General features: G+C 46.5%; 2 protein-coding genes across 5 annotated transcripts in view; one reads left to right on the forward strand and one right to left on the reverse strand.

Moving 5' to 3' along the window:
- Positions 1-13,911, reverse strand: BDH1 (3-hydroxybutyrate dehydrogenase 1). Its single transcript, XM_021393475.1, has 7 exons — positions 13,807-13,911; positions 12,564-12,695; positions 10,600-10,672; positions 9,088-9,198; positions 3,694-3,835; positions 2,720-2,872; positions 1-1,891 (listed from the first exon to the last, which is right to left on the reverse strand). Exons 2-7 carry the CDS (start codon positions 12,644-12,646, stop codon positions 1,422-1,424), a joined length of 1,032 nt encoding a protein of 343 aa, XP_021249150.1. The 5' UTR covers positions 12,647-12,695; positions 13,807-13,911; the 3' UTR covers positions 1-1,421.
- LOC110397327 (D-beta-hydroxybutyrate dehydrogenase, mitochondrial-like) overlaps positions 12,702-17,538 on the forward strand; it is a 19,114-nt gene continuing 14,277 nt past the window's right edge. The window contains exon 1 of one of the 4 annotated variants that reach the window (XM_021393474.1): positions 12,702-13,787. In XM_021393474.1, the coding sequence (XP_021249149.1) occupies positions 13,359-13,787 (429 nt within the window). In that variant the 5' untranslated portion in view covers positions 12,702-13,358. Of the gene's footprint in view, positions 13,788-13,915; positions 14,069-17,538 lie in introns of those variants that run through there. The other 3 variants (XM_021393470.1, XM_021393471.1, XM_021393472.1) reach the window with 3 other exon arrangements.

Consider the following 17,538-nt stretch of genomic DNA (forward strand, 5'->3'; position numbering starts at 1 on the left):
TTTTGTTACCATCCATGTACACATTTATTAAGCCAAAGGAGTTCGATCATGTCATGGTATGTCACTACGGCACATGAGATCCCTTCTCTTCAACATGCTAACAACGGTTATTCCAATTACTTTGTTTTTTGCCTTTTGAGCTTAAACAAATTAACTCTTTCCACACTTCCCCATGAAAGGCCCTTTTGTGGCCTTTTCTTCCTCCTATCCTTTCCGTTCAATACAAAACAAATGCTTCACAGATATGTAAACATAACCATCATGGAAATTAAACTGCTCCAAAAGTTACCTTTATTATGTTATGGACGTTTTGCTAGGTTTATATCCTGAGAGATGTACTATGGACGTTAGATTTATATCTTGTTAGATATACTTCGGCTCGGTGAATCCTTCAATGGAAGTTATTATTGTCACCAGCACCTGAACTGTGATAGTGCCTAGAGACCCTGGAGAGGGTTAAGGCCCTTCTGTGCAAGGTGCTGCACAAATGCTTTGCTGTAACATACGGAGGTCTCTGGCAAAAATGGCATTCACTGATGCGACTATAACCCTCTTTGCTTCCCTCTGATCAGCGGTGACCCTCTCAAATTACAGGAGACGGAGTGAAACTCTACTCCAAATGAAGTCTGGAGTTGATGTTCAACTACCGTTGAAGAGAAGAGAAATGTTACTATTGGCCAATCCTGATGACTGCAGTCATGTGAATAAAGCTTCTCACGCTCATGGGAATGCTCGTATGATTAAGAAACTTCTGTGGGAGAGGTCTGCCAGACTGAGTGCCTGGATCACTGAACTCTTTCCTTTGCAAAAAAGCACACAAGAAAAGCAGACCGGTTCATTTCTCTAGTAATTCTTGGTATAATTCTAAGAGATAAAGGGATACGGTCAGTTGCTTGGTTTCAACACTGTGTTTTGAGTTCTGATCCCCAAATTAAAAAAGCCTCTGCTTTGCTTTAGGCTACCGTGACCAGGCCTAAAACAGCCTGCTGGACACTCACAGTCATCAGGAGGCGGTGGTTTGCTGCTACAGCATGGAGGGCCTCTGCTATATGGCGTGAAGGCTGCGTCTTAAGCAGGAATTCTGAAGATTGCAGATGATCAACAGCAGAAATTATTTTGATACCATTTCAGAGCAATTGCAATTTAAATAATGATTTTAACTTGGCATTTGAGGTGAAAAAAATAGATCACATGAAATAAATAGCAAAGAAACAATGTCCCTGCAAACATAATACATTCCTGCCTATGAAGCATCCCTTGTAAGTCATTGCCCTTTAGGTTATGTCAGATGGTTAAATGAACCCTTTAGAGCTACAGTACTCTGAAATGAGGTTAGAAAAATTTAAAAAAAGGGAATTGTGTACAATGCTCTCCTTAAAACAAAATCCCCCCGCCCCGGGGTAGCCTAGGAGTGTGAGGCCTCAATAGACATAGAGCCGATCTGAAATGGCTGCAGGCATGTGCGTCATGATCTGCATGCGCAGCCACCAGTAGTAATCCATGGGGTGGTAGCGAGTGTAGGGGGCCGTGGAGGTGAGCGCGTGGGCGACGCTTTCAATGACGGGGGAGGTGTCTGTCGAGCCGCTGTTGCAGTATGTCTCCATCTTGCTGACCTGCTCATCAAAGTACTTTCTGCCATAGTCTTTGCGCACTATCTCGGGGAGCTCGTCCCACATTTTGTCGGCGATGGCTTTGATTCGCTCGGGGCTGTACAGGTTGGTGGCAGCTATGAAGTTGCCAGGCTCCACGATGCTGACCATCACCCCCTGGGGCTGCATTTCGTACCGCAGGCAGTCAGAGAAGGCTTCCACACCAAACTTGGTGATGCAGTACGGTGACCGGGCAGGGCTGCCCATCCGACCCATCATGCTACTGATGTTCACTACACGACCTAGGCAGAGGCCAGGGAAAGTGCAGCTGAGCTGACATGCACAGAGCAGATACTTGACACACACCACCCACCGGATTCATGAAAGTGCATCCAGCTTGCTCTGCATATCGGTAAGAGCTGCCTGACAGTCCTGCTGGTGGCTCTGTCTGAGCGTTGCTGTCCTATATAACAGCCTTCAGGCAGGAGAACAAGCCCACTGCAGGGCGCTCCCTTTACACGTGGGCATAGGCACACGGTGATGCAGAAAGCACAGAGCTACGGGGAACACAGAAGAGGCTGGACAGAACCTGCATAGTGGGGAATAGGATTGCTCAGCAGCAATCAGGACTGAGCTCAGACAAGAGGAAGCAGCAGCAAAGCAAATCTGTCACCAAGACTAAGCTTGGTTATTTGCAAGGCTAAGGCACAACAGTCAGGAGCCCAGTGGTGCCTTGTACTGCCTGCCTCTCAAAAGCGATTGCTCCTGTACCACAGCTGGGAAAAGCATTCTAAGTCCACTGCATCTTTTCCTATGTGACAGATGAATTGTGGCTTCAGAAATACAGCTGGGCACTTTCTCCTCTCCAGAAGCCATCCATTTTGGCAGGGGAGAGTGCTAGCAGGAGACTGTGGATGCTGCAGCCTAATCAGAGGCTGCACATCACAGCACTGCCTATCAGTGCTCCGTGCTGAGTTGCACTAAAAAGAGAAGGTTTGGGCACAAAAACAGTTAAGTTCCCACGATGGAAGAAATGCTCCCTGGGCCACATATAGCCCAGGTGTCCAGCAAGACATGGGGCAAATGAGAGATCCATTTCACAGAATGCCAGCCAGGAGGAGATCACTCACCCTTTGACCTCCGGATGAGTGGGAGGAAAGCCTTGGTGGTTCGCACGGTCCCCCACAAGTTCACTTCAGCTACTTCCATGTAGGTGTCCATGCTGGTGAACTCTACCTCCCCAAACGTGGAGATCCCAGCATTGTTAACCAGCCCCCAGAGCCCTAGAAGACAAATCAAACAGAAATCTTTTCCTCTCTGAGACAAATGAGATCAGCTCAGGAAAAGCTTTGCTAACAGATTATTGAACCACATAACACAGCACTTATGACCTGTACTGAGGAAGCCAGACAGAAAGGAGATCAGAGTGAAACTTAAGTCTTCTGAGCAAATATAACCATAGTGAGGATCTGTCGTTGCTTCTCGACACTGCAGCCAGAAAGTACTGGGAAAAATGTAGCTTGACAAAGGGTGGAATGGTTTCAGGAATGCATGAGCAAAATGGGATTTTTACCACACTGGAGCAAAATTTGCTCATCAGAATGAAAGACAGGTACAGCTACCCCTTGAACTTTGACATTTATGGTAACATCTACAACAGCATTAACAATAGCCAGCTTCATGAGAACTCCTTTGAATAACCTCTCCACCTCCTTTGCCAGTCTTTGAACACTGGCCAGGTTTTATGACATAAAGGGAGTCACAAGAAACCTCAGGTCACAAGAACAAAGCACTAATCCCAGGAACTTGAAACAGCACCCCAATTTCTGCTAGTGTCCCCTATAGGAGCTAGTTGAGAAAAATCAGAGTGTTTCTTTTTTTGGTAGTTTTCTGGAGATGTCTTACAGTGCAAGTGGGAAGCTGCATTCTGACTCGGCACATTTAAACAGGTAATTTGCTCTGCACTGCTGCTCCTCAAAGCTTTTTGCCCTCCAATCACACGTGCAGCTTCTGAAGTATACCCTGAAAATGCTCTCAGAGCCCAGCTGAGGGAGCTCTTGTCACTCACCTGCATGTGACCTTACAGCCTGCTGAATGCACCTACCTTTCTCCGGGTCCTCCAGGCTGCTATTCACGTGCTCCACTGCTCGGTCCACTTCTTTGCTGTCACAGACATTGAGCTGCACAGTCCTCATTCGGTCACTGTTCATGTTGTCCAGCTCCTTGGAGCCACCCTCTCCCTTATTCTAGAGGAGAAGAAAGAGCTGGTTTGAATTTGGCCAAAGAGTTGTGTAGAAGATCAAATGCATAGCAACCACCAAATCAAACAAAAGAGAGTATGCAGCATCAATCAGCACGGTCCTGCAGTTCAAAGAGAAAGGAGAGGAACAGGGCTGTTTCTGCAGAAGGACACCTTTCCCTGAGCCATCCGGCCATCAGCCCCGCCATTGAGTCAGCTGGTACAAACTGCTTTCACCCTAGGAAGCAGGCAGAGCTGGATCTGCCCCAGCAATGTAACTCCTGCCCAGTACAAGCTCCTGAGATCAAGCTGTGATCCACCACCACAGCGATGTGAATGTGGTACCGCTGCCGCTTTTGCCCGCACATGGTGCACAACAGACAGTGTGGTGGTGGTGTGGTGTAAAATAGTTGGTGAGTGGCTGCACATGTACATTGCATGTGTTTCTCAGTCACATTGCCAACACTGGGAGTGACAGTCCTATAAGAGGGACTGCCTGCCTACTGCTCTCTCTCTTCAGCTGATCTGCGCACACAGCTCCTGCTGCCTGGAGCCTATCTGCTGCCTCCAGCAGACTCCTACAGAGTACAATCATCACACGTCTGGCCAACTTGCCTGTTAGTTATTCCCCAGGAGTCTTCTCCAGCATCTTACTCTCTTCTCTCTCCACTCCATGAGCTGTTTCTCACTCCTGCTTCCCAACTCCACTCCTTTTTTTCTCAGCTCAGAGCAATAGATTCCCCCAGCTTACACATCTACCTGCTCACAGTCCAGCCATGTAACTGCAGCTAACCCCTCAGATACCTTTCATGTGGGGAAGCAACAAGGCTGCCATGCCCTAGGTGCGCTACTTCAGAGGTCCTGCAGCCTAGTTTTGCTATGGTGCTACAGGGACACAGAGAGAATATTAATAGGAGTTTGTAACTATCCCTGAATTGCTTTCACAATTATGAGCTACTGGATTTTGCTGGCCGCGCCAGGGGACTTTTGTAGAGGATATTGATTATCTGGATCTGAAAATAAACACTTCTTTGGAACATCTCTGCCTTTACTGTAAGAAATACCCCATGTCCCTCAAAATCATCCCTCACTTGAAGCTTTTACTCCCCGTTAACAGGTTAGTCATGAAGCATGTTCCACAGAATGATCTGGCGATTGCTCCCCTAGCTGAGCTCTCAATCCTTCAGCTAGCCCTGTTTACTTTGCTAGCATCAGTAGGTAAGCATCAGAGCGCTCTTCACTCCTCCTGTTTACAAAACAGTAGCATAGATGAGGCCACAAGGGTGACCATGCATTGCTCTGTCTCGTGCCGCCTTATCTTTCAACACACCTTCTCCTGGCTCCTCTTGCTCATGTGCTTATCTGCTGTGCTCACACGCAGTACCCTGAACTTCATTAACTTAAGTGCCTGGTCTCTCCTGCATATTCTTCTCCACCCTCCCTTATTCCAAAGCAAACCGTTAATACTGTTTAGTGCTTTTCTTTAAGAGAAGGCATTTACTGCACTCGCTTCATACGGAAGTATACTGCATACAGAATTGAGCTGCTAAAAGTTCCATGCATAGCTCAGTGATCTTTGGTTTTATGGTGACTGAAAATAGAGTTTTGTGCTGTTTGTTGCTCACTCGAACCCATTTTGGTGTTCAAGTCAGTGTGTGTGGCAAAGCACTGAAAGGCATACAAATGGCACATGTGAGAATGCCAAGAGGGAATGAGCAAACGCAAGCATGCAAGCCCCTTAGAATCAGCAGATATAGCTAAGAGAGAATGGACAACAGCAAGGCCAATGTGCTTCTTTCCCTGGTCCCACACCTGCGAGGTTGCCTCCCAGAGAAGAAAACTCCAGAGACCACCATGAGAGCACAAAGTGGAAAAGGTACATGGCTCAACACGTCAGAAATTCTGGCAGAAGATGTGCAGCGGTGAACTTGGTTCTTAAGCATTCAATTCTCCTTGCACAACCACAGCAGCACACCAGGCTCAGAGGCCTCACAAGCTTCACTGGGAACTTCACAGCACCCTCTTCCTCTCACAGAGCTGTCCCAGCAAGCCAACATCGTTCCTGCCACCCACCTGTTTGCAGCTAGGTGCTTGGACAGGGACATCCTGGGCCGGGATCCTGACTCAAGAGTTGAACTCCAGACACTAACCCAGGCCCACAGCATCATTCCCTTGGCTCTTCAGGAAGGGCAGATGGGTGGTGTTTCAGTCAGGTACTCTGTGACTGTGTCATGCTCTCCTGGCACAGCACTCAACCCCTTGGCCAGTAAGCAGCAGTGGAAGGACCTTCTCATGCTATGCCAAGAGAACAGTGCATCTCTGCTGTCAGACCCAAGGTTCACTGACCCCATGGCAAGAGGACCCAGCTCTGGAAACACTGCCTCATTTTTCTCTTTTCACGGTCGCTCTCTAGGGCCCACAGGCTTCAGGCTTTATCACTGTGTCCTTGAAGTGGCACGTGGCTCTGAGCACTTTTTCAGCCCTCCAGTAACTTGCTTGCACGCTGGGTTGGTCACATAACCTCTGGCTCTCCACCCTCTGCAAGCCCCAACAGACCTGAGCACGCAATGCAAAGCAAGCAGAAACCCCACAGCACTCCTGACAGCAGTGACAAACATCACATATGTCCACTGGTAACAGATACTGATGGAAAAATACCTTCATCATCTTGTGTCAGCTGGCTCCTCCAGCTAATAGCCAAAGAGGAAAAACAAGACAGCTGCAGTGTGGTTGTTCATTGAATCCACTGTCTTTTGGTAATGAAGCATCAATATAACTCTCAAACTAATATGTTTGTTAGTGAAAATGTTAGGAAAAAAACCATGAAATAGCACTGTTAGCACAAATGCACCCTCGGGCTGCCCCTAGTCATGACTTGAAAAACCTCTCAGATTTCCTTCAGTAAAAAATAGTCTGCCCACTCTAGGAAACCCTCCCAAGAAAGAGTCAGCACTGCACACACTTTGTATCTGCAAGGAGAGTGCATACCCTGGGGATATGACAGCGCCCTGAGCTGGAGTATGTTCCTGATGTGCAGCTGTGCTCTGACAAGTAGTCATGTGAAAATAACACTGAAGTTTCATACTCACTTCCTCTCAGTCAGAGCAAGGTCAAATATATCCAGTTTACAAGCAAAACATGATGCTCCTTATTTCCACCTTTGTTTCTCTCTAGAGCCAAAATAAATATTAGCATTTTTCTGCCCCTAAAATCAGCATCACCAATAATAACACTGATTTTGTAGCATGTGGTTCTGCTCACAGTTTTGCTGATGAACCCTGTGGCATAAAGGGAAATCAGCTCAGCATCTTGGAGTTTAGTTCTGCAGGGTTAAGAGCCTGTTTTTTCCATAATGAATATGATCTGAAGACACACAGTACACCAACTTGTTGACTGTGGCATTTATAGTGTTTTTCTGATGACAGCTGCTGTTACCAGTCTTGCCATGGTCACACACACTTTGGAACATGGCATGTGAATCCAGCTAAAAAAAACAACAGTCAATTACACAGGGATACAGTAAAGATTTCTGCTGATTCTTGAAGAGGAAACAAATGCTGATCAAAGAGTTCTGGCATACTGCTTCATGTCAGCTTATGCCGAAATTGTCAGAGGCCAAGACTTAGCTAGTGTTAATGGAACTAACATGCTGTAGTGGAAATGCTAAGCCATGGCCTGAACCAGTGATGGAGCACCTGGTGGGAAGGTAGGGCCAACTCAGGGGAGCTCAGGTGCATGCAATGTACCTGAGTGATGAAACGGGTGGAGCCAGAATCTACTCCTTCCCAGACCTCATTTAAGGGTTGGCAGCAGATTTTTTTTTTTGTTGGTTTTTTTTTGTCCTTTGTTTCTGTGTCCATAGCTGCTGCATTCTCATTTGCTACAGTCTAAGATTGTGCTACTCTGCTATTATTGCTGTACTTTCCATCACATTATAGCATTACACATGCATTCAGCAGAATGCATACTGAAGGCACCAAAATGGAAGGGGGGGTTTCAGCAACAGTTAAACACATGCTCATGTCTTCCTGGCAGCTCAGACTGAGGAAGTGAAATAAGGAAGTAACCCTGCACCTCTGAAATCTTTGGCTACTGTCGATATACAGGCAGGCTATTATTCTGAACGGTGGTTTTTAAGTCTACAGTATTATTATCTCCTCCAATACTGACTTTTATTTCCAAAAGCACAGTAAAAAATAACTGCAAAAAAATACTCTTCTATGCTTTCTCTTCTCAGAGTCTTTAGAAAAGCAATAGTTTATAGCAGGTATCCTGTTCTGCAGTGAAGCCTGTAGAGGGAGCTCAGGTTAAAAAATAAACCCTTGACTCAAAGCTGAGACCGCAAGAGACAGAGCTACCTGAACGCATTCCTCAAATTGTGGTAGAAAGCCAGTAATAACTTAAGCAAAGTTTTGTAATAATAGCAACACTAACAGTGGAAAGAATATTGATAATACTTATAAAAGCACGTGATAAAGCCTCTTTAAATAATATAACTATCTAGGAGACATTCACAGTGATAAGTGAGCTAAAAAGATTAGGATTGAAATAAGTGATTCCTCCCCAGGATATCCTGAGGAGTAAGTTTCATTCTGCTGGGAAATGACTGTGCAACTGAAGAAGAAGGAAAGCCTCCTAAAGAGAAGTTGAAGTGCTCTCTCATTCTTCATGACCAGGTACCTCAGGCTGCTCTTGGAGAGTGAACCAAAGACTGCATTGCTGAGCTATGTGTGTCCTGATTTTGTCTCGTATGCACTAGTGGAACTATCACTTTCACAGTGATTTCAGTGTGTACACTCAATGCACGCTGCAGTATGGTTGTACTCATGACCACAAAAGAAAATACTCGTACCACATGCTATAAAATCACTAGTGGTTTGGTGGGTGTCATGACTAATCAAAATAAACTCTGCATAATTATGTATAATCTGAGTGCAGCTCCGAAGGTTCAGATAAACTGATCCTAAAATCAAATACAGATAGCTTATAAACTCAGATTTGGGGTTTGAGTCAATTGTATTTGAAACAGACCACGATGTTGTAATTCAAATAGGACCATTTCTGAGCCCCAATCAGCCCTTGTTACAGTCTGGACCAGGTAACCATCTACAGAATTCAAGCCCGTGTGTCTTCTCCTTAGAGTGACCAACAACCCTCCCTCTCCTTGGTGAAAGGTTGTAGAGAGTGGAGATAAAGTTGGATTTACCGTGTGTCCATTCATATGCCGCAGATAAAGAATAAAGCTTTTGGTTTTCCTACCTTTTGCAGGCAGCCAGCATAGATAATGAAGCCTTTGGCATGAAGGTGCTTGGCCAAGGCAAATCCAAACCCAGAGTCACAACCTGTTATAAGCACAGCTCTGCTGCCAATCTGCAAAACAGAACAAAACAATGCATGGGAATTGAGTAATCAAAAACGGTGATTTACGTAAACTGAACAAATGGTGTCCTTGGCCAGGAGCAACCTGTTCTAGGGACATTTTCTACGTTCATTGCCAGCTACTGCCACCCAGTGCTTCCTGAAGACAAGAAACTAAGGCTCCATATAAAAAATCACTTCAGTGAGACAAGATAACTGTCATCCCAGCAATAGGCTTTCAAGGCAAAGAGACGAAGCAAACTAGCATTCTCTGGCAGTTCATATCCATCTTGAAATCTGAAAATATACCAGACAGTTCCCAAGAAATACTTCTGCTTCAATAGGAACTGTTCCTATATTTTCAGAGCAGGCAGGAATCCACTCTTCTGTGCCTTGCAGCCTGTAGGGTGTAGGGAATATAGTTTGACTGAAGATGACGATGACAGGTTAACATTACTGACTGCTCATTTATCTTTCTCCTTTCAGCACATAACCGTCTAGCACTGCATTTTAAAAGCTCAGCAGCATCATAAGGGTTGCATATTTGAAATTAAGACCAACTGGTGATTAGTCTTATTTTTCTAACATGTAATTTAAATAGAAGTACACCTTTTTCCTTCTCCAAATCCCTTGTTGTAACACAAAGAAAGGCAGCAGTTAAGTGCCATGTTAAGAATTGCATCGTGCATCAACTATTTTAGCAGGAACAGGTGTGTACACACCAAGGTGCTGCTGTGGGTGGGATTAGGTAATGACTGTTCGCAACTCATTTCAGCTTCTCTCTGTTAAAACTAGAAGCTTGGCTTCACATACAAGAGGACTGATCAATTACACCAGAAGCCTGACAATGACACAAGGGCCACATTAGAATTCCCTTGAGACTCTGTCCCGGGCAAGATTTGTGTGTTCTGGTACTGTTATAGTGCTGAGTTCTGTGCCACATGACAGTGCTAGACAAAAGGAAAGGGAGTGTTTTGCCCTGTTTTTTTTTTCTGGTAAGCTAGTGCCTTCAAGGAAAGAGCTATTAAAGAAGAGGGTCAGTCTCCAGAGTGAGATGTGAGGACACTGATTTATTTACATCGCTTTATACAACCACACTCTGGAAAGAGTGCTTTATTAAGAACTCATCATGCAAATTCCCTCCACTGTAAGGTGAAAGATTTCATCTGCTGAGTAAGTTCCAAAAATAGAGGAAAAAACCCACCAGTCTGATTGTTTATTGCTATCCTTAGTAGCATGCACTGTGTTGCGTCAATGGAATCTCTGTGCTAGGAAAGAATGTGGAGTATGTAGAAGAGGTCTAGCTCACAGTCTTTCTGGCAAATAGGAAAGAAGAATTTAGTCACCAGGCTTCAGAGAGTTTAAAGTCTCAGCTCAGCAGAACTAGATCTTGGAAACTGCAATAATACTCACCTGATCAACCTCACTCGCATAAGAGCGGCGGCCACATGATGACAAGAGAGGGAAGCAAAATTTTTGTGCAGGTCTGTTTAAGAAAAAAACAACACAGAACAATCAAGCATGGAATATGCTGTCCATACCTTGGTGCTGCAGCATACATGTGAACAAGAATGTGGAGTTCCCTTTGTATATAATGTAGACTGTCATCTGAGAAGACAGAATCTCACTTACAGCTCTCCTTAGTCTGACCCTGTTTCCCACAGTAGGAAACATCTGTTTATCAAAAGACTCTGATGCTATTTCCAGCTGCTGAATCTGTATGGATATAAATGAGAATTCTAAAATAGCTCCTAGTCCAAAGGCACAGAGCTGCCTCCACCTGCAAAATGGGCCGTACAGTGTTTTCATTTTCAGGAGCAACAACACTCTAAGTGAGAGTTGCACAAAGAAGGAGTAGTGGAAATTATGCATTTGTCCACTGAAAGCATGCTGCTGTGGCATTGTCTCTGATATCCAACCTAATGCTGAATTTGCTTGGAATCATCTCATTGTTTCTACACACAGCTCCACCCTTCTGTCATCTACAACACTTCTGCAGTGTGTACCCATTAGATCCTCTTAGACAGATTTCATATCCCCCCCAGCAGTTGTTAAAGAGATGTTTTTGAGTAATGTGCCATGCAGATCTGAAGCTCCTCTGCATAGTATGTTTGACTCTGAGGAACATACAGTGTGTTCAAAAACACAGATCAGAGCAAAGCAACAATGCCTTCCAGGGGAGTATCTGTTTAGAAAAGTTTTGTTGCCAGTAGCATCTTATTATCTTAGGTCTTGCTACCCTCCAGCAAAACTGGGTCTAGAAAACACACTAGACTGACCCTGCCCTCTGACCTTGCCAGCCACCTCTCTGGACTATATCAACTTTTTTACAGTTTGCTTTGAGCACTGCCATGGCCTGCTGCTTGCTTGCTTTCCTCTGGATACACTGTATTTTAGCTGCTCTCTGGTTCCTCTAACATCTATCCCTCAGCAGAGCTCCTCTTCCAGGCTGAAACTGCTTAATCGCACAATTATCTCCTGCCCAGACATCACAGGCACTCCCAGGATGACCTATGCAACACTGAACTGCTGTCTGCAGACACTGGCCTCTGAGCTGCATTTTCAGAAAACAAGACTAGAGAAAAGTTCTAATAGAGCAGAAGCTTTGAACTAGGTGGGAAGGGAGCTGATCTATAGTCATATGACACAACAGACATTCACTGCTGATCAGTATAGGAAGTTTCTAACAGATTAGCTATCTTTGCTCTTTACAACTCTGTCTCAAGAGCCAGCCTTGATAGGGATGGTGCCATTACCAACAGCAGTGGAATAACACTGGAGGTGTCAATTCTTGCTTAGCAGACCATTAAATGGCTTCTCTATAATTAGTGGCACACACACCATTGTGTGGGAACCCTGTTCTAAAGCCAGTGAAAGGACTCAGTTTGCTCTGAGTTTGGACTAGCAGGGTTCTCATCACAGACCAGTACAAAGATCTTTTTTTCAGAGCTAGGAATCAGAATTAAATAATTTTCTGCCTATTTAAGTTCAGAAAAAAAAGCTTCATTATTCAACCTACCTCTCCTTCTCACTAAAATTCTCATCAATTTTCTCATTTTACATGATTCTCTCTTTAACAAAGGCGTAGAAATATGTGATGGTTCCTTGCACTGCACCAAGGCCTACTTGCTGATATTCAGGAATGCCCAGAAAGGTTGTAGAATCTCCATCCCTGGAGACATTCAAAAGCTACCTGGACAGGGTCCTGGGCGAGCAGCTTTGGGTGCCTCTGCCTGAGCAGGGCAGTTGGCCATGTGACCTCCAGAGGGCCCTCCTAACCTCTGACATTCTGTAAACAAACTGCCCTACTGAAATCAAGCGAGCCCTTGATGTGTGCTTTACTCAAGATCTCTCTTCTTCTCCACCAAGTTACTTACCTGAAGCCGTTCCCTGGATTCTTGAAATTCAGGGTTTTTACAGGGAGGTTCAGGAGAGGCCGGGACAGCTTGGTTGCCAACATGCTTCCAGTCAACACGCTCTATCAACAGCAAGCCTGTTCTTCCTTAGCTCTGCAAGATGAGATAGCACCTCACCTTTAGTTGCTCAATTATTTTGTAAGTCACGCTGACTCTGTGCATTTTAAAGACAAAATAAAGTCCAAAGGAACTCATCTTTCCCCCTTGCAGTTCCTCACCCTGAGATAAACGGCTCAACCTTCAGCCACCTCAAGTTGCTTTTAAATAAGGAAAAGACTATGTGCAGGCTGACAAGCAGGAAGTCATTTACAGAAAACGTCCATTTCTCTTTTTTTTTTAATGCATCTTAAACTGTATTCTGTGAAACAACTAAAAGTTGAGCTATTTGCTTGTGGAACTTATTATTTCGAGTAAGATACACGAAGTAAAATAGAAGCTCGAGGCGCAGGTGACATTGTGCTACATGTTCCTGAAGCAACGCTGCTCATACAGCCACGTGGTTAAAAATGCATTTCCTTGTAATGGAACAACTGTAATACTGGGCTGTGCGCAGGAATCCCTGTTACCCGGGGGGGAACGCAGCTCAAGAGCGGGAATTAAGCACAGAAAGTCCATTTCACTCATTTCCATTTTGTTTAAAACCGATTCAGCACACGCAACGCAGCTGAAAAATGGTATCTGATTGTTAGGCTTTATGTACGTCTCTGCCGAATTTGGCAGTTCTAGGGCCTGCTGGAAACGGGCCTACACTTAAACATGCGAAATTGCTATGAAAGAGCTGCTGTTGGCGGCAGCTCAGCAAAGAAAGCTCTAGAAACCGTGCATCAAAGCGCGCCTACGTCGCTCCGCTTAAAGGAGGGACCGGGCGGCTCTGGCACTCCCGGACACGCCGTCCGTGGCCCAGTGCTGCCCTTCGGCCGCGCCCAAGCGGTGCGCACCGGTGCTGGGCGCGGATGCGTCCCCGGGCGTGGGCGTGGGACGAAGCACCCGGGCGGCCCCGCGGGCGGCTGTCACTGGGCGGCCCGGCTCCGCTCGGCCCGGCTCCGCGGCGGGAGGGGAGCGAGGGAAGATGTCGGCGGGCACCGCTACCCGCGCGGCCTGCGGGGCCCGGCGGAGGAGGAGGAAGAAGAGAAGGAAGAGGCGAAGGGGCCCGGCCCGCCCGCTCCCTCCCCACGGGCGCGCAAGGTCATCGGCAGCCCCTTACCTGCGGCCGGCGGGCGTACCGGGCGCTGCGTTTGAATGAGGCTGGGCCGCTAACCCGGCGGCTGGGGCGCGGCGGGGGGCGGGACGGGGGAAGGGCCGGGGCGGGCGCGGGCGGCGGCGGCGATAGGCGGCGGCGATAGGCGGCGGCCATAGGCTGAGGCCGTACCGCCGCGGCCATGCACGCCTCCGCGGTGCTGCTGGCGCTGGGCGCTGCCTTGTGTCTGGCCCGCCGCCTCCTGCCGCGGCTCCGCCGCGCCCTGCCCGTGAGTACCGCGGCGGGGGCCGGGGGTGCGGCGGAGCGGCCTCGCTCCTGTCGCGGGTAGGCCGCCGTGCCGCCGCTGCGCCGGGCCCCGCCGTTCTGCGGGGCTGAGGGATCAGCGCCGCGAGGGAGAGCCAGGCTGCCGAGAGCTGGATCCCCACGCGTGCAGTAGCTGCTGGGCCGTTCTCGGCCGTTCGGCTGAGGCCGCGGTGTGCCTGCACGGCGCCGAGCTGCGCGCTGGTGCAAAGCCAGCTGTGCTTCGCCGCCTTTGGCGAGTGCTGAATGCGCGGATCTTAATACGGCCTTCTAAACTAGGAAGCGAATGTGACGGAGAAAAAAGCCCCGTGAATAGAATAATTGCATAACCGGCCTCCTTTAGTGTGTTTTAAGAAGCCCAGGATTGCCTAGGGTGCTCCCAGTGGGTTGGAGTGAACTCAGCTCTGGTTGCGCTGCAGGAGGGATCTGCGGCTCCTGCCTGCCCTGAAGCAGCTGTCCTCCCGCTTTGTTGCTCTTCTGTGCTCTCTGCGCCCTTGGCACTTCCCATCACCATCTGCTGCCTTCTGTGCCGTGAGGAACCACTGGCAATGGCAGTGCCTGAGTAAGGGTGGCACCGTGGCCTTCTCCGGAGACCCAAGGAGCAGTTTGGTGTCTCTCCATCATGAAGGTGATGGATGGTGCACAAATTGGCCTCCAGCCTTTGCCTTTGGAGGCCTTCCAGGTGTGATGACTTGTGCCTGACTTCTTGTGCTTTAACATGCCTATACGACTTTGCCCTGTGAATGTTTATTGTACTGAAGCAGAGGCAGTGCCTGTGCATCGTAACCAGGCAATCCGTGCTAGCCAGAACTGCGGGAAAGTTAATAATTCAGAGATTCCTTTAGCAAAGGAATCTTGTGTCTGGTGATGTTCTGCAGACAGGGGTTTTTGCATGTTGGGAAAAAGACCTCTTTAGAGAATATCTTCAGTTCCTCTTCCTGGGATTGAAAGCCCCAAATTCCCAGCTCTGGAAATAAGGAACAAGGAAAGTTTACAATGTAACTGCTTGTTCTTATCTTCAAATTTACGTACCTGATAACAAGGAAATGATCGGGGAGGTCATCCAAGGCAACAGGATGCAGAAAATAAGATGGCACAAAGTGGAAAAGGAAAAAGTCAGGGCAAGCGTGGTGGGCTCTCAAATTGTGGGAAGACTAGGGCTGACAAAGTAGCTTTGCTTTGCTTTGCTTAACTTTTATTGCAATAAATGTGTATACTTTGGATAGGTCACCTATGTGGGTAAAAGCTTCTACTGTTTAACAAAGCACTTGTATCCCAGTAGGAAAAGCTTATGGAGTGTGTGGACCTCTGAGTATAATAGCAAATAATTAACAATCACAGGAACCTTCTGTACTGTAAATTGTTGCTTACCTTTCTGGTCACTGTAGGTAGCTGGGAGGATTTTTCCACGTCCTTGTTTTTTGCATACGTTTTGGTGGTTGGTTTGTTGTGTTGCTTTTAGTTTGTTTGTTTTAACCAGAGACAACAAAACAACTGCTGTGAGTTAAATTTGATGGAGATAGGAGCACAGCCCAGCCATTTATAGATGAGTCTTCCTTTATTTCATGCACCTGAACTGCACTTACAAACTGACTGATGAGGGAGCTGCCTCTGGTTGAGGATTATGCATCTTCTCCTGCCTGTTCTGGTTTTTGGATGTGATCAGAGCTCTTTATGTTCTGCTCATTTCCTCTGCTTTTTGGAAGTCCTTCGTCATCAGGACTCAGAAGCAAATGGTAAAGCAGAGGAAAAAGAAGAAAGGCCCTTTCTTTAAGGGCTAGGTTACTGAATTAATGGGGAAAGTAACCTTGGAGATCTGTGATCTCATTCATTATTGAGCCTTGTTTTTCTTAGAATTGTGTCACTGTAGATTAAGACTGGACGCTGTATCTAATTCTCACTTATCATATGTCCTTTAGCTGCAGCTATCTTTAAAGCTTCAGCAGAACTAGCCTGTAGCTGGGCGCATTTTTGTCCGACTGTAGGAATCAGTATCTGCGTGGGTGTTGATATGATAAATGCAGGATAGACTTTTGATCAGTTCTCACTTCAGCTTTACTTCTTGGCTCTCCTTTGAAACAATAACTTGGGGATGGGAGAGGGCGTTGCTCATTTGCCTGTTCCTGTTTGCTTGGGCTCATTTAGGTATGTGCAGTAACTGATCACTATCACCCTGCAATTATCCCTTATTGCCATTTCACTACCACATGTCAGCAAAACGAGGGATCAGAGCTCTGGGGGTTGCCTGATTTCTTTCTGAAACAGTGGCTGGTCAAGGTGGTGCAATTCCTACATAGGTAGTATAAAATACAAATGTTCATATTTCAGATGCCATTAATATGGCAGTGGGGAATATTAGTTGTGGATACCTCCACAGAGGTGGAAATGACCTCACTTCCATACTGCATTCTCCAGACATTTATTGCCGTGTCGCATTATCACCTGACAGATATGGTTTTGGTTTGGAGCAGTCTGGAACACTGCATTTGGGTGGCTGCTGGTTGGGATACATGTTAAGAGTTCAGTGCTTCACAGCAGTGCCAAAGAGAGAGGAAGATGGCTTTCAAGTGAAGAAAGAGGACGAATGTGCAATGTTTTGGTATGGAATTCTATTCAGGATTTTGGATTCTGTTTTCAGAACTATCACAAGCCTGTTATGTCAAAGCAGATGTAGTATCAAATCTTCTCTCTCAATTTAGCTGTCAGTCAAAAGATAATAATGTAGGAGAGAACTGTAGGATTTGATAAGTGGTTCCTGTGAAGAGTTCAGTGCTTCAAGAGGAAGCCCTAAGCTGTAGTCACTTTCCTGCATGCTAAAATACAGCACAAAAAGTACTGCATAGAGTGGGAGAAAGAAGGGTGCAGACAATAGTCACTGCAGTTAAAAGAGCTGCTGTACAGACTGGATGGGTGACATACTGTCATTGTAACTTTTTCTGTGCTGTTCTTTCTTATATACCTAAGAGCTGGTAGATGACTAACTTATGTCAAAATACCTCTGTAATGTTTTGGTCACTGACACTTGATAGCTGCAGTTTTAGCTAGGGTTTCAAGGTAATGCAAGTTGTTACAGATCAGCAATAAAACAAACTTAGGATTTCATGGTAGTTGGGAGCTGGTTATGTTTCTACGCAGGAATCTTGTCTTCTCCTTTACACTGGTTGACCCAGCAGAAGCTCTGTAAAATCGTTGGGTCTAGGTTGCTGTGAGACAGGTCAGCGGTCATTGTGACTTGTAGTTGTGAGAAGTATGACCAGGCTTTGTTGTGTTTAGGTTATTGCTGCACTCAGAGTGATACTTGTCCAAAATGGTGCACCACATCTGAGCTGGTTGTCTGAGCTCTGTCTGGTCTGGAGGGAGGTTATCCCAGCTCTTTTGGATACATTCTGAGGTGTCCTACAGGGGCTACCTTTCCTTCTCTGCTGATTTCACAAGGAC

This window comes from Numida meleagris, chromosome 4 (genome assembly GCF_002078875.1).
Source record: "Numida meleagris isolate 19003 breed g44 Domestic line chromosome 4, NumMel1.0, whole genome shotgun sequence".
NCBI classification, from domain to species: Eukaryota; Metazoa; Chordata; class Aves; order Galliformes; family Numididae; genus Numida; species Numida meleagris.

Bases quoted from the DNA above. Each gene is read 5' to 3' on its own strand.
- BDH1 (XM_021393475.1), bottom strand. From the start codon at position 12,646: ATGTTGGCAACCAAGCTGTCCCGGCCTCTCCTGAACCTCCCTGTAAAA. The intron at 9,199-10,599 runs GTGAGTATTATT...TCTGTTTTGCAG, and splicing joins ATGCGAGTGAGGTTGATCAG to ATTGGCAGCAGAGCTGTGCT. The intron at 1,892-2,719 runs GTGAGTGATCTC...GCCTCTGCCTAG, and splicing joins ACTCATCCGGAGGTCAAAGG to GTCGTGTAGTGAACATCAGT.